The 25,320-nt window shown below is 44.4% G+C and overlaps 1 protein-coding gene across 2 annotated transcripts in view; it reads right to left on the reverse strand.

The window, feature by feature from the left end:
- Positions 1-3,195: 3,195 nt before the first annotated feature.
- The window catches only part of DHX35 (DEAH-box helicase 35), a 63,325-nt gene continuing 41,200 nt past the window's right edge, over positions 3,196-25,320 (reverse strand). Inside the window, exons 14-22 of one of the 2 annotated variants that reach the window (XM_070420976.1) lie at positions 23,217-23,271; positions 19,727-19,822; positions 17,600-17,694; positions 15,875-15,952; positions 14,194-14,323; positions 11,595-11,676; positions 9,568-9,639; positions 8,864-8,975; positions 3,196-4,341 (exon numbers count right to left, since the gene is read on the reverse strand). In XM_070420976.1, the coding sequence (XP_070277077.1) occupies positions 4,297-4,341; positions 8,864-8,975; positions 9,568-9,639; positions 11,595-11,676; positions 14,194-14,323; positions 15,875-15,952; positions 17,600-17,694; positions 19,727-19,822; positions 23,217-23,271 (765 nt within the window). In that variant the 3' untranslated portion in view covers positions 3,196-4,296. The remainder of the gene's footprint in view (positions 4,342-8,863; positions 8,976-9,567; positions 9,640-11,594; positions 11,677-14,193; positions 14,324-15,874; positions 15,953-17,599; positions 17,695-19,726; positions 19,823-23,216; positions 23,272-25,320) is intronic. The other variant, XM_070420975.1, reaches the window with a different exon arrangement.

Below are 25,320 nucleotides of genomic sequence, written 5' to 3' on the forward strand. Positions count from 1 at the left end.
AGTCAAAGAGGTAAAAATTAAGGGATGAAGGATACAAGTGGAAACAACAACAAAAAACAACAAAGAAGAGCTGAGAGTAAACACAGTAACTATGCTAAGTGAACCCAACTGTACTTCCAAACTGAAAACAAAGCAAGTGGGAATGGAGCGAGAATAACCGAGTGAAGGCGGACTGCAGCAGGGTCCAGAGGCAGGAAGGGGCCTGTGCTACCTTTGAATCATGTCAGGCTTCGCCCATCAGCCCAGGCCCTGGGGCAGCAGCTGTGCTGGACCCTCGCCTGGCTATGGAGACTCTGGGCATCACCACTGAGCCCTCCCTACCACACCCACTCCCTCCTGAACCTCCCACCTCCTTTGCTTGCTCATTGCCTTCAGTAGAACCCGCAAGTGGGGGCCGAGGCCACAGGCCAGGGGAAATGCTGCATCAGGAATCTCTTTGGCAGGCAAGGAGGCAGCCGTTTGAACAAGTCCAATGCCACCCAACAGTGCACCAGGGACCAGCTCCGTGATGTGCCAGGGATGGCAGAATGTGAACTTGTCAGAGGGAGCAATGACTGAGGACCCAGGGACAAGCCCTCTCCAGGCCTGCCATGCAGACTCCAGCTCCTCCCAGAGTGGCCAGCTGTGTCCCAAACGATGTAATCGGTTGTTACCAGTTTCGAAGACAGAAAAAAATAGATTAAGTTGACAGGAAATCCAGAGTTCCCTCACCCCTTCAGCACAAGTTGGAAGGCCAAGGAAAAATCCAGATGAGTCATCGGAGAGTGGAAATCCTAGTCTTACCTAAAGGGACAGTAAGTGATAAGGGGCCGAGTCCTGCGCATTTGAGTCCTTCCAATTATGTAAAGACGAGAGTCCACCAGCTGCTCCGCTCGCTGGAATTTCAGGTGGTTGGCAGGGCAGACGCATTTTCCCGGCCCTGACGCTTGGTGCTGGTGTTGCCAGCTGGCCCCCAGTCCGCTCGGTCCACCACCCCAGTGGTTCCCAGACTTGGGGATTTCATCAGCCAGGGTTTGTTTTTGTTTTGATTGGTTTTTAATTAGGAGACTGATGGAAGATAGTATTTTATTGTTCCAAGGAAAACATTTTTTTACCTACCATGATTTTCTAAAAGAACATTTTCAAACCAAAGAGACTAGATGGTCTTTTAGGTAGAATAATTTTGAGCCTCATGAAATGCTCACGATCCAAGTTCCTCATTTTGACAGGAAAGATAAGAAAAAACGGTGTCCACCACCAGGACCTGCCTGGAGCCAAATTCCAACCACACTGCCATTCACGCAGCTCCCTGGCATCTTGTCCTGTTCTCACCTCCGCTTTCCAGCCATTTCACAGGGCTGATGGGGGAGGCACAGGGCTGAAGCCCCTAAGTCAGCACGACCACGAGGCCCATCCTGGAGCTACTGGACCAGGCCTCGGAGTGGGATGGGTCTGCTGCTTGCAAAACTCCAGCCACACGGCTCTAACATGGTGGCTCAGAAGCCACTGGTGAGGGGGATGGGACTTGAAGATGTGAGGACATCAAGACCAGGGAGGAAGGTGAGCCAGCCGCTGGGAGGGCAGGAGGAGCATCAGATTTGAGTGACAGTTGATACATCTGTTTTTGCACAGGTGGTATCCTACCTCGTGACTAGATCTCATTCCAAACCACTGTTCCCCCAAGGCACTGTGATCAGTTCCCCCATCACCATCACCAGTGGCTTCTGAGCCACCATGTTAGAACCGTGTGGCTGGAGCTTTGCAAGCGGCAGACCTGTCCCACTCCGAGGCCTGGTCCAGTAGCTCCAGGACCCGCCTTGTGTTAATGCTGACTTACGGGCTTCAGCCCTGTGCCTCCCCCATCAACCCTGTGTAATGGCTGGAAAGCGGAGCTGAGAACAGGACAGGATGCCAGGGAGCAGCGTGAATGGCAGCACCTGGGCCACCAAGTGAAAGCAGCGCTGGCTGCAGGCTGCGCTGAGACCAGGACAGTAGCAGACAGGAGTGTGGGCTGGGGCCTGTGCCACTCCCCAAGTTCATGGCCGAGGGAAACACTCCACTGGAGAGGACAGGCAGGCAGACGGGGCAGAGTGTGAGCACCCTCGGTACATTCACAAGGTCGTCGTGGGGAAGCGTCCTTTGGCTGCAGCCCTGGCCTCTGCAGTCTCTGCCAGTATTCCTGTCGCCCTCCTCTGCTGGCCCAACATCCCCGCCCCATCCCTGTGCCATGCACACACTGAGGCCTTCACCCACCACTTGCTGACTGAGCGACCAGCAGGAGGCCTGGCTGGCCCAGGGGACTCCTTGGGAGACCAGCCATGGGACAGAACCTCAGGGCATGAACCACAGGCACAGAATTCTCCAGTCTCTGAGCCTACAGGACCCCACTGCCCACGCGTTCTCCAGCGCAGACACCCCTCCACCTCCCCGCAGCGGAAGAAGACACTGCAGTGTTGGAGAAATTTCACTATTGATTTTGAAAATCCATGCCGAGCCTGAGGTTCTAATTCTTGTGGAACTGCTTGGGGACAGTCTTGTGAGTTGCTAGGTGATCAGGCCCTGCTGGCCATTGTCTCGTCTCTCAGCCAGGCCGGGACATCACTCCTTCACAAGGTGTGTGGTTCTTCAGATGCCTGTGAAGGCTGTGGCTTTACAGTGACAGCCCCCGACGGTGACGAGTTCTCCACACACTGTGGATGCAGCATAACAGCTCAGACGCCTACCCCGGGGCGGCGCTCTCAGAGGTGGATGCAGGCAGATGTGCTCAGGACCAGACATCCACAGGCAGAGGCGGCCAGTGCCACCAGGCTCCCCCAGGCTGCGTCCCCCACCATGGCCTCTCATTTTGGATTTCTGGTCTCACTCAGAGGGTGTGGATACTCCACATTTTCCTCCTTCCACCCCAACAGACGCTTAGGAGGACCAGCCCTGGCCCTAAATTCAGACTTTCTACAACTAAGTACTTCAGACCTCTCTACAGGAAGACCCCAATTGAACACTGGCAAGAATTCTTGGGACTTCATTTAAACTGCATTACATGGTTTGCTGTAGTGAGGCCTTGAGGGCGTGTGGTCATGTGACCTTGCTGGGTGGGCTTCCTTGTCTACCTGACCCCTAAAGCCACCGCATCAGGTTTCTTAGCTAATGTCAGGCCCTCACTGGGGAGAACGAAGTGGACCGTCCTAAAACACACACCATGAGAACCGGGGTGGGAGGGAATACATTTACTTTAGGTATAAAGGTTTACTATTATTAACAGGTTATCACTATTATTAACATGTTTACAAAATAGAAATAAAAATGGCATACACGTTTGGTGCCCAAGTGGCAGGTACATACTAAGATCAGTATAAAAATAAACTTTCAAACTACATGTTCTTAAAATAAATGTCATTGAAACAGGAAGGTGACCAAATCTAGACAGGTCACGTGTTGAAATGCCAACCTCTCAGCAAAGAAGCCTGGGCAGCAATGAGACCAGTGCCTGCTGGAAGAGCCGCCCGTGTTCTCACAAGAACCTGGCAAACGAACAAAAACAAATGCTTAAGTTCTGTTCCTGAGCTAGAGAAGCTGAGAGTCTCTACGCTGCTGGGAGCTCCTGCCGCAGAGGGTCCCTGGTGGGGCTGAGTTGATGGGTGTTCACGAGTGCTCTGCTGGTGGCAGGGGACGTGGTATCCTACGCATGGAGAAGCTAGCCCATTTCTGTAACAAAGAACGGTGCTTGAGTCCTCTCCGTCATCACCAATCCTTGTGAGTTTTCTGGCCGTAGATAAACAGGGACGTGCGCAAAAGGGGGAACCAGAAGCTGCTTGGTCAGGGAGCCCTCGGTGATTTTGGTGGAAATCACAGTGTTTCCGGGGTCTCTCCCTCTGAAGATACACAGATTCCCATCTGGCCCTCACTAGTCGACACAGCTGTGCCCCGCAGGAGAGAACAAAGCCAGCCCAGCAAACCCTCTGTGCACTCGACATGGTGCCTCAGCCGGCAGTGGCTCACTTTCCTCCTCCGTCCCCATTAAGCTGGGCCAGGACGGCGTGCCTGTTGGAAGTGGCATGCTGGGTCAGTGAGGGTGCCGAGCGACCAAAGAGCAAAGCCCTGCCAAGCCCCGCTCTGCCTGGGTGCGGCACGGCAGGGTGCCTGCCCACGCACAACTCCTCCGGGATCCCAGCGAGGAATGCAATGCTGAGGGGAGCGGGAAGAATGGGCAACGGCCCCCATCAGAGCAGCTGAAGGTCCACATGAGCCAAGGACAGCTCACTGTGCCCTGAGCTGGGGGAAGCAGCATGGAGGAGCGGGCCCCAAGCAGCCCAGCTCTGCTCACTGGTCTTGGACCTTGGCCCTTTTGGCTTTTAGGGACAGGTGCTGCAAGAGAAAAGAGAACCTCGTTAGTGGGGTTGGTTAGACAAAGAAACCAGACTTCAACAGCAGTCCCAGAGAAATAACCAAATCAGAGCTTCCATCCGGTTCACACCTCGGTTAGTGCCGTGCCCCTCAGGCGTCTTCAGGAGAAAAGCACAAGCAAGCAAGAGGGAACACCCGCAGTAAGCCGCACAGCCCGAGGCCCAGCCCACCAGGGCTCAACCTGGGCACACAGGCTCTGAGGATGCTGTCAGTGAGACTCGGTCTCCCTCTGCCCAGCCCTCAGGACAGCACTGCAGCCAAACACCTGTGCCCAGGGGACTGGCTCAGGCTGGACATCACCTCGTTTCCATGAAATCCTTAAGAATGGTCAGGGAAAAGGTATCGTCTCCCCAGGAACAGGAACAAGGAGACACATCATTTTACCGAGTGTCTCAGGTGCAGGCACCTGTGCTCCAGGCCCCAGGCCCCAGGCCCCAGGCCCCAGGAAAAGGGTACCTCCTAGTGACAGGTTTTTCTTCAGAAATGTTGCTCTCTACCAGCATAAATAACATAGAAAGCATAACATGATAGCCATGGGCATCAGATGATAGGACTGACGGAGATAAACATTCTAAGGCAGCGATTTTCAACCTTTTGCATCTCATGGTATCTTTGCATCTCTGAAATTCTGCAGCACACCAAAAAATATAATTTTTGCTGATCTGACAAAAAATAGGTATAATTTTGATTCATTAACACTGGACAGCTATTGTTGTGCTGGCTGCTGTCATTTTTTTATTTGACATTCTAAGGGAAAAGAGGTCAGTGCACCTGACTAGTCAGGTATCGTGCGTTTTGGTTGTGTTTGTTTTTAAATATACTTTTATTGATTTCAGAGAGGAAGGGATACGGAGAGATAGAAACATTAATGATGATAGAGAATCACTGATTGGCTGCCTCCTACATGCCCCCCACTGGGGATAGAGCCCGAAACTCAGGCATGTGCCCTTGATCAGAATCGAACCTGGAACCTTTCAGTCCACAGGCCGACGTTCTATCCACTGAGCCAAACCGGCTAGGGCAGGTATTATGTGTTTTTAAAATTCCTGCAGCACACCAGTTAAAAATCGCTGTTCCAAGGTAAAGCCCAAAGTGCTAGAAATCCTAAAATAGGCATTTACAACAAAGTGTATAAACGTAAGTTTTATTTATTTATTTTATTTTTTAAAATATATTTTATTGATTTTTTACAGAGAGGAAGGGAGAGAGATAGAGAGTTGGAAACATCGATCAGCTGCCTCCTGCACATCTCCTACTGGGGATGTGCCTGCAACCCAGGTACATGCCCTTGACCGGAATCGAACCTGGGACCTTTCAGTCCGCAGGCCGACGCTCTATCCACTGAGCCAAACCGGTTTTGGCTAAACGTAAGTTTTAAATAAAGAACTTCAGTTCAGCCGAAACTGGTTTGGCTCAGTGGATAGAGCGTCGGCCTGTGGACTGAAAGGTCCCAGGTTCGATTCCGGTCAATGGCATGTACCTGGGTTGCGGGCACATCCCCAGTGGGAGATGTGCAGGAGGCAGGTGATCGATGTTTCTCTCTCATCGATGTTTCTAACTCTCTATCTCTCTCCCTTCCTCTCTGTAAAAAATGCACACCCACTGACTCAAGACAGCGATCCCCATGGCCGACAGAGAACTAACTGCGGCACTGGAGAACGCAGGGTGCCAAAGAAGACATAGCACACCAGCGAGCACGACAGAGAGACTGTGGACAGGACACACGTGTGAATTTCTAACTGCTTATGCCCAAGAAAGGACCAGTGTAGGCTCTTGCAAAGGTGCTGGTTTAGAGGTTTTCCCCAGACTCCAAAGCTATTTCTAAGGATCAGGAATAAAAAATTAAGGACTGAAAAGTAAATCTCTGAACAGGTCACCCTGTTTTTCTCCCTGGCTGTGGGTCTTGTTGAATTTTTCTCAATTATCTCACTTCATTTGATGTGACCCCTACAACTAATGTTAGACACTCACAGCCTTAGCTTGGGAATGGGAGATGACATCACCGTGCCTGTGGACCATTTTTGGTGCTCGTTTCTGGGAAGAATGTTGAGTCTAAACAAAGCCGCCTCCGGACCATTTCAGGACTCTTTACAGGGGGAGAGTGACACTGAAAATCAACGGTAACGGAAAGTCACCCAAGGTGCCAGGAACAGAGCCGGGCATGTGGGTGGGCCCTGGGCAGTCACAAGGTGCTCGCTGTGTTCAACATGCGCACCTACCATCCATGGGCACCACTGAGGTCTGCAAGGCTCTTGGAGAAAGCAATTCATTTTGGACTAAAAGTTAACAGCGGTACCTCTGGACTGTCTAGTTAGGAGGGACTGCAGTTCTTGGGGAATTTCAGGGCCTCGCCTGTACAGTATGGTTGGTGAACTAGGTGATTTCTAAAGGCCCCGGCCTCTCTAAAAATAACTGATCACACAATGATCAGAGTAGAGCTGCTGAGCTGAAAAGCAGGCATCTGGAGAGAAGAGACAAGTGCGGAAATTCGTGTTGTCATTTTCTTCAAACTTCTGGGGCTATTTGCTCTTTAACTTTGTATCTTTGAGCTAAGAAGGGAAAAGGACTCAGCTTCGAGGTAATTCTGTTCAGCAGGAGCCTTGGGCTCTTTAGGGTTCTCCTCTAACTGCTTGTACCTCGTCCCTTTAACAAGCATGTGTACAGCTGGCCATTCTTCCCAACTTCTTTGCCTTTCTAATCACTTCTCTTGGACTTTCCATCTGAGAGGTTTTAAAGGAAAATACTTTCTTTCACTTTAGTTTATCCTATTCTGTCAGCCCAACTACGGAGACAACACATTCTGCGCTGTTATCAGTCCCTGCAGCTGGTCTCATTTTGAACTGAAATATCTTTATGAGGAAATGCTTGAAATGTTTTTTTTGTTTAATTGGATAAGATTTAAATATTGTAAGAAAATATTAAAAAGACAATTGCCCTTTATATTGCAAGAGAGATAGATGAGATTCTTCCATTTACAGCAGTGGTTCTCAACCTTCCTAATGTCGCGACCCTTTAATACAGTTCCTCATGTTGTGGTGACCCCCAACCATAAAATTATTTTCGTTGCTACTTCATAACTATAATTTTGCTACTGTTATGAATCATAATGTAAATATCTGATATGCAGGATGTATTTTCATTGTTACAAATTGAACATAATTAAAGCAGTGATTAATCACAAAAACAATATGTAATTATATGTCTTTTCCGATGGTCTTAGGTGACCCCTGTGAAAGGGTCGTTCAACCCCCAAAGGGGTCGCAACCCACAGGTTGAGAAATGCTGATTTACAGGGTCACAACTCAGATGTTCCCGGAAGCTGAATAAGGGAAGCCACGGCTGCGCTGTGATGCCTGGAGGGTCCTGCATAGCAGGCCGTCCTTCTTCAGGCCCTGTTATTGCTGCCACGAAGACACTCAAGCTCCATATAGGCAGATACTTCTGCTTTCAAGAGAAACCTGAGGTGGCACCTCATTTTGATTTGCATCTCTCCAAGGACACAGACAATAGGGGGGTGAAAGCCTGGGGTGAGGGGGCGGGGCAGGCTGGGAGAGGTCAATGAGGGAAAAAGGGGACATATGTAATACTTTCAACAATACAGATTTAAAAAAAAAAGGAGCCTGAAATCTATATTTAATGTGAAATCTCCCAATTTTTAAATGTACCAATTTTGGGTTGAAAACACTGAAGTCTGGTTATAACCCTGATGAAGTTACAGGTTTTGGACTTTCCCTCTGAGGTAAATGATGGTAAAAAACCAGATAAAATATCTGATGCGAATGTTTTCAGGCACCGGGCAACAGACAGCACAGGGCTACAATCCTGCAGAAGGAGGAAACTCAAGGGGAGCTCCATATTCACCCCAGGTCTCTGCCTGGCTCTGCAAACCTTGGCACACAGAAGTATGTACATCCTAAATAGAGAACAGTGTGCGGGACAGAGGAGACAGGTCAGAAGAGTCCACGAAGCCTGAGACAGCTGGAATTCATGGACCAGGTCATAAGAAAGGGAACAGCTCCAGAAATCTCCATGGGGCCACCCTTGAGTCTTTGGCTAAGTACTAAGCTGCACATGTGCAAGCCGAGATTCAATAAGGCTGGCCAACAAAAGTGGTTGGGAGTTGTGAGCTGCCTGGGAGAGTCTGGAGGTCTGGACAGTGTGGAGACACTGGAGTTCTAACCACAGTGCAAAGACCTCATTAAATACCTAGGCATTCAGTTGAGACATCAAAAAGTCATCATGTCATGGGAGTATGGCTACTTTAGACCAGTCCTACTAAAGACTAAAATCAAGCCTCAGTGAAAGTAAAATATAAGCAAGTACTTTACCCAGAATGGTCGGAGGATATGGTAATGGCCATTTCACCTTATGTGCTATTAGGGGGATAATTTCAGGCAGTGAATTGGGGAATAAGTGTGTGTTTAAAAATATGAAGAGGCAGGTTAACAGGAAATTTGGGGGGACAGACTCTGTTCATTCCTACCGTTCCTTGTTGATAAAAGTGTGGAGCCAGCTCCAACAGCCAAGCAGATTCAATAGCAGTGACATCTCTCATATAATACTTGGAGGTTTGTATAACTTCATTGTAGATAACCCTGAAATAGGAAAGAAACATGAGCTAATTTCCTATATCTTCTGATGAGAGTCAGAAATCACCATTAGAACTGATCACCTTTACTAGGTGTGTATCCTGTGTGCCAGGCACTATATTCACAAATGCACTGTGAATAAGAGTGTGTCCATTTCACAGATGAGACTTAGGTCCTACATGATTTCTGAAACATCTCAGCCATCCCTGACTCTCCTTGGTACAGGAGGTGCCAACCTCAACTCTTCATACACCCCTCTATCAAAGTCCTTCTCCTAAGACACTGAAATCTGTGGTGTCTGTCTCTCCAAGATAACTAAATTCACCTGGACCTGAATTCATCTCCACACACCTGTGCTCAGTGCAGGGTTTCGTATGTTTGCTGAATGGATGAGTGAGTACAGGACCATCACCATTTGCTTAAGGGGCTCTCTGATAGAGCAGAAATTCCATAAACGACCCAGGATAACAAAGTCAATAGCAAAGTGTCCTGGGCGCCTGTCCCAGGTGCTGTGCCAGGCAATAGGGGCCCAGAGACGAACAGAACTGGGCCTCTCCTTCGACACATTACAAGGCTAAGAAGCAAGAGGGTGGCTTACCAGCGAGGGGGCTTCTCTGCATAGAGGACTGACGCAGGGTGGATGTGTAGTTCGTGATCGTCACGGATGGTCCTTGTAAAACAGAAGAATTTGATCTGAAGCACGTTATAAATACTTACAGCAAGACTCTCCGAGAGACGTGTTTAATATTAAAAATGCATGCAGATTGTACTTCACAGGAACACAACTATTCTTTCCATCTTCTCTTATGCCCATCAAAGGCCCCTCCCCCACTGCCACCCCAGAAGTCGAGAATAAATCATGCAAACAAAAGAAGAAAAGAAAAGCAACATGTGGACATTCAGAAAAAAAGTTTAGAAATATACGGCTCTGCCAATGCTTATGTTTGTCATTGGTAGGTTCTCTTTCAAAATAATTTCCTTGGAAACAAATAATATAAAGTATTATTTCTATTAAACAAAGCTAAATACTAAAGACTATGGGGGAGACAATAAGGAAACAAGAAAGCTCAATATTGAAGTATCCATTTTGCTGAGAAAATATTTCAAATTCCAACTCAGATTTGACTCAATTTAATTAAAAAAAAACTTACTGAGCAAACAACTATCAATAAGATCCGATCACAAGGGAGCATTCACACATTCATAGATTAGGATGTCACTGCCTGAGCCATAACCACAGTTTCTGTGGGTGCCAGGGATCTGTGTGTCAGGCAAGTGTTTCAAGCACCAGGACCGAGCTCCCCTCCAGCACCCGGGGTCCTAGCTGCCCTACCAGGTAGTCTAAGCTGACCGACACTGAACTTCGTCGCAAAGGGACTCAGGACTGTGAAGCCTCCTATGTAACCCATATTTTTGTTGAGGACACTGGAGAATTTTTTTTAAATGCTACTAGAAATTGCTAATTAATACTGCTGAGGAGAACGGGGCAATCAAGGTGACAACAAAGTAATGGTGCTCACTGGAGAGGATCATAGGCCTCTCAGCACTGCCTCCAACATGGACAACTCAGCGTTGGGAGAGGAGCTCCTGTGATGGGCAAAGAATCATGATACTGACAGACTAGACTACTTGGCCTGGAGTGGCAAAAAGAACACAGCGGAGATAAATGTAAAGTGCTATACTTAGGTTCAAACTGATACTAGATGGAGACCTGGTTTCCAAAAATAAAAAGGGGGGTGGGGGGGCTCAATGCAACCCTGGACGTGTTAATAAAGCCCAGTATCCAGGGCATCACAGCTGACCTCAAGGTAACAGGACTGAAATGTCTTCTGAGGGGAAAAAGCTAATGACAAACTAATATATGAAGAGAACCCAGAGAAGAGCTGGGGAGAAAGCCTTTTGACTGCTCCCTTATTAAGTAACAGATTGTTATGGTCGCTGCACTTTAAACGGGTTTCAGAGAAGTTATGAGACTAAAATGAGCTGAGAGAAAAGATAGACTAAAAGGAACAATTCAGAGTGGAATGGTTTAGTTTGGAGAAGAAAAAGTTAAGCTATACATTAACTTTTACTATATTTTAATATACTAAAGGCTGTTAGGTGGGCATCAACCACCAGTGATATTCTTTGCCTCGAAGCACAGGCTGCAGTCTCGGGGGGCGGGGGCACAGGCAGGTCCAGCACGTGGAGAAACACTGGCCAACATCCAAAGACCCCAGTGTGGCCACAATGCACCGGGGTAGGTGGTGGCTTCAATCCTGCAATTCTCTAAAATTATCTGAGCTACCCAGTGACAAAAGTAACTCCTCTAGCAGAGCATCTTCACTGGTTCTTTCTAGTCCTAGTATTCTACTACTGGAATGGAAATGTGACAGCCTCCTGACTTGTAAATTATCATCCTTCTACAACATGTGGATGGACTGAATATTTAAGAATCATTTCCATATTAAGAGACTTTGCTTAAAGCTAGATAGCTAACCTCAACTCACCTTTGGATAGAATCACAATATAAATAAGGGAAAATCCTTTAATTTTGCTCCTTTTTCTGTACATCAGCTTCCTATGCGGTTTGGACATTTTTAAGATTTCTCCTTTAATAAATGACTTCATAAAGTATCATGTTACCTATAAGCTCCAGTAGAATGAAATCTTGCTGCATTGGCAAAGAATCCCGAAACGATGCACCTCAGAACCGGATCTGGATCACCTACACAAGGCAGCCAACAGAATGATGGATGAGACCCTCGCCTCTGTATACTCTGTGTACTCACGCCTGTGCCTCAAGGCCCCACCCCAGGCTGCTTTGAACCACCTGGCAACCTGCAATGGCTGCTGAGGGAAACATGCTGAACTGTGCTGTGCCTTTAACTTGGGGCCCAAACCCTCCTGGGCCACAGATGCCCAGACCAAGGCTGGGCACCAGAACTTCAGAGAGCACTCCGCTGGCTGGCCAGTGACCTCAGGAACTCCTTTCTAGGAGAGCATCTTGTGGGAATGATGCTCTTCTCACAAGACACAAACTGGGACACTCACACTACATTATTTCTGTGGTTATAAGCTACAGTGTGTAATTCTTCAATTTTCAAATTCCATTTTAATGGGTGTCTGTATTGCTACAGTAAACATCCTCCAAGGATAAAGATTTCCCATTTATTAGATGATTCCCAAAGGATACATTCCAAGTTTTTGTGCAAACAAGGTCATTTATGTGTCTACTGACATACCATATTTCATCAATTCTAAGACTCACTCTTTTTTCATACTTTAACTCACTGAAATCAGGACAGCATTTTATAATTATAATTGGTAGCATTATTTTTCTTCCTTAGTGGCACATAAAATAATGGCATGCCTTATTCATAGTGGCATTTAGATTCAATGAAATACAGATTGCTGATAAATAAGTACCCAAAAAGGTAGTATAACTTACAAAATCAACAATGTATGAGAATATCAGTTTCGCTGCATTTTTACCAGCAATGTTTTGACAAAAAGGTACCTCTTCTTTTTAGCACAGAATTGATGAATCTCGAATTTATACCTCTAACCCAGGGGTGGACAAACTTTTTGACTCGAGGGCCACAATGGGTTCTTAAACTGGACCGGAGGGCCGGAACAAAAGCATGGATGGAGTGTTTGTGTGAACTAATATAAATTCAAAGTAAACATCATTACATAAAAGGGTACGGTCTTTTTTTTTTTTTTTTTTAGTTTTATTCATTTCAAACAGGCCGGATCCGGCCCACTGGCCGTAGTTTGCCCACGGCTGCTCTAACCACAATCTGATCCGAGAAGCAATCCCTTGTTTCCAACTGGCCATGAGACATTTCCATGTAGAACAAAAGGGGTGAAAAAATGGTTCTTGGGGAGCAAGTAGGAGGAAATCTTGGATAGTACAGTGCTTAAGGCCCTCAAAGTTCAATCCTTCCCTACAAAATCTTATTCCTTAGTGTTTAATTTCTCTCATTAGGAAGAATGTAATGTAACTTTTCTCCCGGGAGAGGGGTTGATCATGAAAAACAGGTTAAGAAACACAGACGCAGAAGACTGCAACCTCTCTGCTAGGTGACAGGCACTCAATCCCCAAGATACTCGCTGCCTCCTGGCCTCATTTTTCTCATCCATAAAATGGAGGTAACAACTGGATTGTTGTGCGCATTAAAGGAATTAATATACGAAAACACTCCGGACACTGCCTGGCCCATTACAGGGAAGTACTAGGGTGCTGAGAGTAGACCCCCAGAGTGCCTGGCACACTGTAGGTATTCAAAAGACAACTGCTGAATGGAGGAGTGAAAGTGTCACTTCCTCAGAAGTGTAGGTTCTGAGCCACACACAGACCTCCCCTGCTGTAACCAATTGTGTCATCCTGACCTTAACTTCTCCCCAGGACTTGACAGCTCATCTGTAATATAAAGTGTGAGTAATAATTCCCACACCTCACAGAGTGGGAGACTGAGAGAACTGTAGGACCTCTGTCACAGTGTAATGTAACCCAGTGTGTCCCCACTCCAGAGGCCAGAGATTGTGCCTTACACAACACTTCCGTCTCACCCTGGTGATGACCCAGGTTAAACACACAGCACTTTCTTTAAAAATATCTGTATTTGAAAGTTAAATGTAACTTATATGTCATAGCCATAAATACTGTCCACTTAAAAGTAATTTTTCTTACAAAGCCTCCAGGGGAAAATTAACTATATAATGTGCAATGATCTAAAGGTTAATGATTCTTTTTTTTTTTTTAAATAATACATTTGTGGTTTGTTTGTTTTTTAAATATATTTTTATTGATTTCAGAGAGGAAGGAAGAGGGAGAGAGAGAGAGAAACATCCATGTTGAGAGAAGAATCATGGATCGGCTGCCTCCTGCACACCCCCTACTGGGATCGAGCCCACAACCTGGGCATGTACCCTTGACCGGAATTGAACCTGGGACCTTTCAGTTCACAGGCCCATGCTCTATCCACTGAGCCAAACCAGATAGGGCAGGTTAATGATTCTTAAGTGTTCTCAAGGCTTATGAAAATTTTTTAGCAATAACCCTCGGACATAAAAATGAACCTCCTTAGAAAAAATATGCTACTTTTACACACAGCTTTTCATCGACACAGGTCTAGAACACACTGCACAGCCTCACACCACACCCAGCATGAGAACCCTAACAGTGCAGCTACACCGAGCAAAGAAAGGAACATCACCAGCAGTAGCAGCTTATTCTTACCTTCGCTCGATTTCTTGGGCACTTGAAACTTGACAAGAAGCTTTTTCAACTGTTCTCTTACTGTCGCAGCTCTGACAAGACCCTTGTAATTCAGGAAATGTTCCTGACACCACTGAGAGTTCTTGTTGTGCTACAGAATAATCCAGAAGGGGGGAGAGTGAGGAAATCACAGACAGGTTCTTGACCTCAGCTAGACTGTGAAGATCCTCATTTTCTCTTCCTGCACTTGCTCACTCAGTGGGACAAGATCTTCAGACCGCAACGGGCCCTTTTTTGGGCCAGATGTTGAGAGGCTGGCAAGCTCACCATCTGACTGCTCTTTGATCTCACTCTCTGCTTAAAGGGCAAATGAGAACTTAATGACAAGCAGAGTTGTCAATCTTAATGACAATCTTAAATACCTTCCTACGTGAGTGGCAAACTACCAAACAGAATCACTTCCCTACGGTTCTTTGTAAATCAACGTTCCTTCCTTTGTTGGCAGTGCTTGAATTTATCACTTTATGGGACTGCAGGCAAGCAATGACACTTGCCAATTCAGAAATAATTTCCAAATTACTACTATTTGTCCTGAAAGTACAATTTTTCTATCAACAGAATTTAATTCTTAATTCTAAAGAATGATCATTATGTCTTAGATCAATTATTGCCATGGGAATGTACCTCGGAAATTATAGTATAAGTCAGGGAGGAAAGCGTTTTAAATAAGAAAATAAAAACACAGAAGATTTCCCAGAAAGCAATCACAGAATAACGCAATGAAGACCTATAACTGCATTCCACTGGCAGGGGGAGCTTTAGGTTGGGGATGATATACTGCACATATACAAACAAATGTGAACTGATTTAATCCATGATTAATAAACTCAGTAAGGGATCAGTTTTTTTCTGAAAACTGAATAATCTCCCTTCAGATCTCTAACACAAAAAGTTAGTGTTTCTCCTCTGCTAAAAAAGTATTTAAAAAACGAATGAAAGATACTGCAAATCTGAAATATCTCATCCCCCCCCTTACATCCATCCTTTCCTTTATATGAGAGGTTTCTATTTTCATTGCCTTCATCATCTTTAGATCTCTCTTTTTAGAAATTTTTAGTGATAACTTTAAGCTATAATATTTGCTCTTACTTCTACAGAATATTAAGAACAATAAAAATGAACATCACCTAAGGCTAAATACAGGTCGGGTACGTGAATATACATGGATCTTCACATAAATGTCTTCTCATAAGCTTGTCTGCTGAGGAGAGGTGGCTGTGTGCAGTCTCAAACTCACATAAACAGCTCTGAAGAGTCAACTAAACCTACAAGGACACCTCGCCTCACTAATTATTTCCAGGAAATGTCACAGAAGTTCCTATTCAAACGCTGGCAGTGTTGTGCAGCAACACTGGGTGGTGAGAGACAGAGTGAGGGGCGAGGGGCGAGGAGGGCCGAGCGGGCAGCCTGCTGCTACAGGACTTGCCTCTAGGCAGAAAGGAGCAAGATTCCTATGTTCTTTCAGCAAAACTGCATCACAGTCTCAGGCAGGGGCCAACCCATAGATTAGAAGTACTGGCTATATCTAACAGGAAAGTGAAGAGGTCTCCTGGCCATTCCTTTATGAATGGAACTTCTGGACTCCTGGCTCCAGAGTGAACAGGTGTGTGGAAGGGGCCTTTCAAGCAGTGGCCGTGCTTACTTTGATAAATGCCTCGTACACGTTGAGCATAGTGAGATGATCACCTTCCTCCACAGCAAATTTTCGGTGCACTCGAATCTGGAAAGAAAAAAACATTTAGAGGTTGACTCCTGTGAGCTTCTCGTACTGGGAGGTAACATACAATGAATGGCTCATGGCTTGTAGATCCAGAAAGACCTGGTTTGCACCATTCTAGCCCCGCCATTTCCCGAAAGACCTCAGATTGGTTACTTAACCTTTCTCGGCCTTAATTTCCTTATCTATAACATCAGGATATGAAGCCTATCTACCAAGCTTGCTGAGGAACTGAGATAATTCACTATGAAGTACCCAGTACGGTTATTAGATAAATGCTAGTGCTCTTGTCTCTCTCCTCCTCTATGTAGGCAATATCATCTCTTTCAGAACTCTTCCCAGCCCCTAATGGAATGTCAGCTCCAGGCAGGGGTCAACTGTCTGGCACATGGCAGACACTCATGTTTCTAGGCTACCACTCAGACCCCATCACTAAATTTTTCCTTCTGTAACATCCTGGGCAATGCCATCTGCTCCCATGGGTTCAAGCAGCAGCATATACAATATAAATACAAGTACACTCATACTTATTCACTTCAGAATTTTCTCCTTGTATCAAATACCACATAATTAATCTTCCTTCTTCCTTCCATTCATTCAATAACATATATTTACTAAGCACCTACTATAGGCTAGGCACCGTTTTATGAATTTGGGATATAACAGCGAATAATATGGTGGTGAGAAAAATATAATAAACAAGCAAAATATTTTGTATACTAGGTGGTAAGAAGTATTAGAGGAAAAAAATAAAGCAGGGGATGGTATATAAAGGGGGGAGGGGGAATATGTTGTAATTTTAGACAAACTGATCAGAACTTCTGTTTCCTCATCTTGAAAATGAGTTTGCCTATCCTGAGGAAAGATTGTTAAAAAGGCTAATAGAGAAGCAAATAAACAGAAAATGGAGAAAACAGACAAAACCACCTGGGCATGGAGGCAGGAAAACTTCGTAATCTATGGTTATCTGACTGTCAGGGAAGATGACAAGAATCCACAAGGAAGGTCTCTCCTCCCAACTACACATCCAAAGGCAGCCTCTCCGTGCAGAAGGCTGCCGCTTCTCTGGCTCTTCCAACAGCAGCCAACTTTGAACGCATCACTGACCTGCCTCCATCGTATGCCTCACCTGCATGGCGCTCTCAGTATCACAACTTTCCTTCACAGTCTTTCCAACATTCATGCTTTCAGTCAATGGTGCCTGGGCCTCAGGCAGGGCCTTGTCATTTCCGTGGCTTTTTTCCAACATGACCAGAATCATCCTGCTGTGCCTTATGTCACTAATGTGCCCACTCATTTGCTCCCAGAACAGCCTAAAGGACAAGTTTCCTTACGGGAAAGTCAGTAGGACAATGGTTAAGACTTGAGGCTCTGGACTGTGCAAGGCAACTCCACCCTGGCTGTGCAACCATGAGTGAGTCACCTAACCTTCCTGTGACTCCATCTCTAAAAATGATTATAACAGCATCTGCCTCATGGTTTACGGTGAAGATAAAATGAAATAATGCACATGTCAGGCACACAGCAAACACTCAAATGCAAACTAGGATTTGCATAGCTCGACTGTCAGCAGTTCCTAGATGTTTTAATAAGGAAAGCCTAAAGTGAAAGAGACTGGTATGAACAGCTTAGAAAGAACACTGGACTTACTGCCTGAGACTTCTGGTTCGGGGGGACCACAAAGATATTCTGGATCTGCATCATGGCTGCAATGCTGAGAATTTCCTGAGAACAGCCGAAATTTCCTATAAAACACAAAGCACCTTTGATTTCAAACATGCAATGTGTCAACAAGAAGTGAAAGACATTTTCTGATGTTTTCCTTGTACCATACTGCAAACTAAGATATATCCGTATATAGCTTGATTTTTAAAGTTTATAATTCATAAACGCTTTGTCCTGCCAAATGGAATGTCCTACACCTGGCCTGATGCCTGGAGGCCTGGAAGGACTCAGAAAGGAGCTGCTCATTAACTCTGAAGCTGTACTAGTAACACGGAGAGTGTTACACTCCCTGTGAGCCAGGGGTCCTCAAACTTTTTAAACAGGGGTCCAGTTCACTGTCCCTCAGACGGTTGGAGGGCCGGACTATAGTTTAAAAAAAAACTATGAACAAATTCCTATGCACACAGCGGCGGCAAAAACACCCGGCGGGCCAGATAAATGTTTTCGGCGGGCTGCATGTGGCCCGCGGGCCGTAGTTTGAGGATCCCTGAACATTGTGAGCCATGGGGAGCGGGAATGGCCCCACCACTGAGGGCAGGTCGGCTCTACACCTGCTCCCAGCTCTCTTATGTGGACGCCTAGAATTCTGGCAGAAAGCCGGAGAGAGGAAGGGGGCAGGGAATATGTGGTTGTGTCCCTTCTGCTGTTTCTCTGCTCCTGGACCCTTCTCTGAGGTGGCCTGTCAGTAAGGCTCTGGCACCTGGAAAACTGGACCAGGGAAACACTCTGTGGGCTGCAGCTACTGCTGCTCTGCTGGCACCTGGGACCAGAGTCTGCAGTAATCAGCCCTCCAGGACACAGACAGTGAGGGCGAACTGCACTGCCTGTCCCACTGCCCCCCAGTTCCCTGCCTCATGAGTGGCACACTCCCCAACTCCATACTTAGAAACCTGCTGCTAAATGTAAGGCTAAGGTCACGTGGTTTTCCAAAACACAATTATAGTTAACTTTCACCATGCTTAGTTTGACATACAACTTTGTAGATTGCCAATTAATGTAAAAGTTAGATAAAATTAAGAAAACATTTATTTACTTTCCCAGGCTGAGAAAACTATGCTCTCTAGATGATTTTGGTTTCTAAGTATGAGAAGATCTTTAGATCATACACTTTTATCCCTTAATTCATATCCTCACAGAAGTCTGAAGATGTCAGAGAAGTTGGAACCCGTGTGCGTTAGTGGGGGGAATATGAAATGGTGTAGCCGCTGTGGAAAATGGTATGGTAATTCCTCAAAAACTTACACATAGAATTATTAGATATTCCAGCAATTCCACTCTAAATATATACCCAAAATAAGTGAAAGCAGGGACTTGAACAGATATCTGTACACCCATGTTCTTAGCATTCTTCACAATAGCAAAGGTGGAAGCTCCCTAAGTGTCCATCAACAGATGAATAGGCAAACGAAATGTGATCAGTACATACAATGGAATATTATTCAGCCTTAAAAAGGAGGGACATTTTGACATGTGCTACAATATGGATGAACCTTGAAGACATTCCAAGTGAAAAAGGTCAGCCACAAAAGAACAAATATTGTGATTTAACTTATATGAGGTTTCTTAGATCAGAAACAAGAAGTAGAATGGTGTTTGCAAGGTCTGGGGAGGAGGAGAGAATGGGGAGTTAGTGTCTAGTAGATACAGGGTTTCATTTTAGAAAGATTAAAAAGTTCTGGAAATTAATAGTGGTGATGGTTCCACAACAATGTGAATGTACTTAATGCCCCACAGAACTGTACATTTAAAAAATGGTTGAAATGGTAAATTTTGTTATGTATTTTTTACCATAGTAACGTCCCTGTTTAAAAAAAAATTCTAAAGGTATTCGTGCTAGGCTCATGAGAAACAAACAGAAGTGCTTACTGAATTAATAAAGACTGACATTGAATCAAAGTTAGCAACATGCCCCAAACCCAACAGCGTTAATCAATAGCTCCTTCACTCCCCCTAAGTATATTGTACCCTCTTCCCCAGGGTGCACAGAATCCAGGGAAATAACTCCTCTGACAGACAAAATAAAATCAATGAGAACTGTTGGTCTCCACCCACCTGATTCAAGCAGCATTTTTGCAAACATGGGATTCAAAGGAAACTCTGCTATTCTCATGCCAAGTGGTTCAGTTAGTCGACAGTCTTTGTCCAGACCTGCCATGAGAACAACCATCAGAAGGCATGTACCACTGTGTTGAAAGACGTACAGTTGTTGAAGAATAAAAGATGATGATGTATGCTGAAAAAAGGTATCCAAAGGATGAATCATGCACTACCACACTCAATCTGACACCTGAGCACTGTTACATTATAAGAAAAGATCTGCTTTCAGTTCCTGAATATTTAATTTAAAAAACTGATACTTCCCATGACTTCTATTCAAGGACTTCATTATAAGGAAATGGCCCTGCAGCCTCCTCTTGCTCCCTCTCTCTCCTTGCCCACAGCACAGCAGGCTCATTCTGGTCCCATATTCTCCAGACTGCTCTTTCCAAGGGCCCAACAACCACACAGTGCGAAATACGAAGGGCGCTTCCGGAGGGTCTGCAGCAGCCTTTGACTCTGTAGACCACAGCTCCTTGGAAACACTCTTCCCCGGCTCCCAGTAATCCCTCCCCCCTCCTGCTGCTCTGCCACCTCCCCTGCTACTCCCTGTCACCTCTGGATCTTCTTCCATGTCCCATGGTAGATGTCCCAGGATGACATCCCATGCCCTCCGTTCTTCCCTTACTATGTGAGCAATTACAGGCCATGATTATGAATCTAAACACCTGCCCAGGTCTCTCTTTGGTGCCAACACCAGAGCTGTCTGTCCAGCTGCTTCCTGGGCAGTCTACTGAACCAGGCAGGCAGACTCCTTCAATTCCCCACATCCCTCCTCGCCTCTTTGCCACTGGCCAATATCCAGAAACTGAATGCCCACAATGTAGACTATTGTTTAGACTATTCCCAAGATGTAGCATTAAAACAAATGATTCTTTAAAGGTGATAATTCAGCTTGAAACTAAATTAAGTTGGGTGTTTTCCTCTATCTTTTCCAGTTAATTTAGAGCCATGAAGAAATAGAAAATATTTTAAATGTTATGTTGATTGAAGGAAAATTAGTCCAAATGAAAAACTTCTATGCATTCAATGTTCTCCCATCCCCATTACAGATAATCCAGGAAACCTTGCTTTCAAGTTCCTATTACAAGCTTGAGAACAGGAGATGGAAACCTACCCTGGCACACATTCACTCTAGGCTGCCTTGATGTAGACCCACCTAAAGGCCTTTTAAATCACTGAAGATCTTTAAATCAGTAACTGGTTATTCCTTCACAGGGAAGTATCATAAATACAATGTCCAAAAAGATGGACTCCTACCTCACCCCATACAAATAATTAACTCAAAATGGATCATAAACCCACAAAATGTCAGAACTAAAACTATTTTAAAAACTCTTCAAAAAAGACCTAGGAAAAAATTTTTATGTCAGTGGGTTAGGCTATGGTTTCTTAGCAATGACACCACAAGTGACAACTGAATTACTTAAAATTTTTGCCCTGGCCAGTGTGTCTAAGTGGTTACAGCATTGGCCTGCAAACCAAGGGGTCACGGGTTCGATTCCCAGTCAAGGGCACATGCCTGGGTTGCAGGTTTGATCCTCAGCCCCAGTTGGGGTGTGTGCAGGAGGCAACTAATCGATGTATCTCTCTATCCCTCTCACATCACTATTTCTCTCTCTCTCTCTCTCTCTCTCTCTCTTCCTCTCTCCTCCCCGCCACCCCACCCCTCCTTCCATCCATGCCATTCTCTCTAAAAATCAATGGAAAAAAATATCCTCCAGTGAGGATTAACAAACAAACAAAACGTAAAACTTTTGTACTGCAAAAAGTGAAAAGCCATCCCTGGCTCGTTTGGCTCAGTGGATGGAGCGTCGATCTTTGGACTGAAGGGTCCCAGGTTCGATTCCAGTCGGGGACACATGCCCGGGTTGTGGGCTCGATCCCCAGTGGGGGATTTGAAGGAGGCAGCCTATCAATGATTCTCTCTCATCATTGATGTTTCTATCTCTCCCTTTCCCTTCCTCTCTGAAATCAATGGAAATATATTTAAGAAGGAAGAAAGAAAAAATAAAGTGAAAAGCCAACCCACAGAATGGGAGAAATATTTACAAATTACAGGCCTGAGAAGAAACGTGTACACACACTATATAAAGAACTCCTCCAACTCAATAATAAAATGACAATTCCACAAAATTAAACATGGGCAAAAAATTTCTCCAAAGAAGATATACAAGTAGTCAATAAAGGTGCCCAACACCATTAGTCATTAGGGAAATGCAAATCAAAACCCAAGATACCACTTCCTATCCACTAGGATGGCTATAATACGAAAGATAGATTTGCCTATTCTGGACATTTCATATGAATGGAATCATATAATATGTGGTCTTTTGTGATTGACTTCTTTCATTCAGCATGTTTTCAGGATTCATCTATTTTGGAGCACATATTAATACTTCATTTCTTTTTATTGCTGAATAATACTCCATTGTATGGGTAAACCACACATTTTTCTTATCTACTCATCAGTGATGGACATTTGGGTTGGTTTCCTCATTTTGGCTAATATACATAATGCTGCTATAAACATTCGTATACAAGTTTTTGGTGGACATCTCACCAGCAATGTATGGTGGTTTCCAATTCCATTCATATGAAATGTCCAGAATAGGCAAATCTATAGACAAAGAAAGTAAATTAGCAGGACCCACCCTGGGAGGAGGAGGGGAGAGGGAATGAGGAGTGAGTGCTGATGGGTACAGATTTCTTTCTGGAGTGATAAAAATTTTCTAAATATTCTAAACTTGTGGCAATGGTTGCACAATATTGTGAATATACTGAAAACCATTGAATTGTACATTTTAAATGGGTAACTTACACCTCAATAAAGATGTTAAAAGCAAAAAAATAATCTAAAACCTCCACTGAAACATATTACCAAAATGGATATTACATTAACTTGGGGCAATATTCACAGAAAAAAATACGTATTTCCTGAGGTGGTGAATTTAGGTGACAATTTTCTCTCTCTTAAAGGAAATACTACATTTTCAAACAATGAGAGAATACAGATTCCCCCATAACAAGGTGTTTCCTTACTCAGACTGGATGCTACCCAAATCTCCACAGGGAACGAAGGCTGAGCCACAGACTTCAGGATGGGGGGAGGGACAGAGAAAAAGGTCTGGAGAGGTGACACCTGAAATACTGGTATAAAATCTCCTGGATGTCTTTAGGAGGGGGCTTGGCTCTGCTGATGGTTATGAATAGCTTTTAATGTACTGATATGCTTTATTAATTCATTGTCAGGAGTAGACGTCATGTACTATTAATCACACCTTCCTATTTCTATAAAGCTTAAGAATCCTTAAGAGGATTATTTATGTGGGGAGAATCAATGCCATTCCTGAAGATACTAAGAACCCTAAAGTGAATACAACCTAACATCACATATTAGTGAACAGATCAGAGAACATATACTAGTAATAATAGATAGGCATACCTCCCAGGGCATAGAGTAACTCCAATGCTTGAACCATCGACTGTGCTGGAGGGGGCTGTAAAAAATATAAAAATTAATTAATTTCTTCAGGTGACAGACATAAAAATGTGACTATTTCCAGATCTAATCCACTCTCTCCTCCCATACTTCACCTCCATGCTCCTATACATAATGCTGGTGTCCCTTAACATGTCCTTTCTATACATCTCAGCATCCTTAACACTGCTTAGTCTTTAATCTCAGCTTGATTAAACCTTCCCCATGGAGGCCCTTCCTCATGCTTCCCTCTATCAGAAGTGGACTACCTTGAACTACTTCCTTGTTTTTCCTAAACTCACCTCAGACAGTTCTAATTTTCACTGCCTAGTCTCAATCTTCTACTACCCAAAACACTGCACTACTGGTTGGCAACTGATCTTTGCATCACCCAGAGCCCGCTCCAATCCTTGCCTATAAGTGGTAACTGACATGTGGTTGAATTTGAAGTCCTGAAAATAATACAGAATGCCAGCTAACCTAAAGTTAAACAAAGCTACTAGCAATATTGTGACCTTCAGTCTGATCTAGATCCTCACCTCCTTCTTTGCTTCCACAAATCTTTACTGAGCATCTACTAACTGCCAAGCACCATTACTACTTCCTGCTAAATGACTTCATTTATAATAAGCCAGGTAATAACATTATAATAGTTTTCAAACTGTGTGGTTTCTTTTTTTTAAAAATGTTTTTATTGATTTCAGAGAGACAAAGGGAAAGGGAGAGAGATAGAAACATTGATGAATCATCGATCAGATGCCTTCTGCACACCCCCTGGGATCGAGCCCTGACTGGAATGGAACCATGACCTCCTGGTTCATAGACTGAAATTCAACCACTGAGCAACACTGGCTGGGCTGGTCTAAATGCATTCACATAACAAACATATTTTATGTACCACACTGTTTTAGTTCAATTTTACAGATGAAGAAATTAAAATCAGTAAAAGACATCTGAACAGGGTCAAGTAGGCAGCTGATGGATGGCAAAGCCAGAAACTAAACCCAGGTCTCACTTTTTTCACTCTACCCCACCCACTGACAGCCAAGGAACAACGTTGTCCTTTTAAAAGTTGTGATGACTGTACACACACACTTATGAGGGTAAGAACTAGACCTAATTCACTACACAGAGGACATTCCACACATCATGGTTGACTAAGTCATGGAATTGACTCACTAGCCTTTCCTCAGTGCCTATGACATCCGACTTTACAACAGAGGCAAATACACAGCATCTGAGTGGAAGAGCCTAATCTCTCTGGGATCTTTACCCTGAGATTACTGAGAGCTGACAACAGGAACAGCAAAGCACTGAACTAGATTTTGAATACTTACAGAACAAAACTAATGAGGTCCTTTATGAGTCCTTCCAATCTTTGACCCTATTTCTAGTCAATCACCAAGTCACCTTTTAATTCTGCTCTTTGAATTTATTATCAATCAACAAAAAAGAACAAAACCTCTCTCCTCACAGCCATAATATTTTCACCTAAATACACATCTACTACATTTACCAGCATTTCTCTATGGCCTCATCTGATTTGGGATCATATGCAAACAGTTTTAACATAGTTGGAAGGACTGGGTATGTATAATTTTAGCTGTTTTTCCTCACTGTTTGATTTTCTGTTTTCATTGTTTCTTGAACCCATAGGAACTTCAGTGATTACTTGGGAGAGCTGAGTAACATTCCAACAAGGTCATACATACTTTGTAAAATATGCAATTTTTTATTACTGGGCAACTAAGTTGTTTTCAGTTCTTTACTACTGTAATCAGCACTGCAAAATATACGAAATTATATGAACCCTGTGATTTCAATAGTGAAATCCAATGGTGAAAAACACCATTTCAGGGAGAAATAACCAGAAGGGACTACATGAAGATGAATTTGTATGTATTTTCCTCATTTCTCAGTTGTCCAAAGTTTATGGTTTTCATCACTTATATTTTTTAATCTAAAACGAAGTGATGCTATAAATATTATAATACATGGACTTTTTTGTCTTTTTTTGAAACTTTTTTCCAGGAAAAATTTCCCTGAGAAAATATCAGGCCTTGCTCTG

Source organism: Myotis yumanensis, unplaced genomic scaffold, assembly GCF_028538775.1.
Source record: "Myotis yumanensis isolate MYYU_CA2020_CCGP unplaced genomic scaffold, mMyoYum1.0.hap1 SCAF_7, whole genome shotgun sequence".
Classification (NCBI taxonomy): Eukaryota; Metazoa; Chordata; class Mammalia; order Chiroptera; family Vespertilionidae; genus Myotis; species Myotis yumanensis.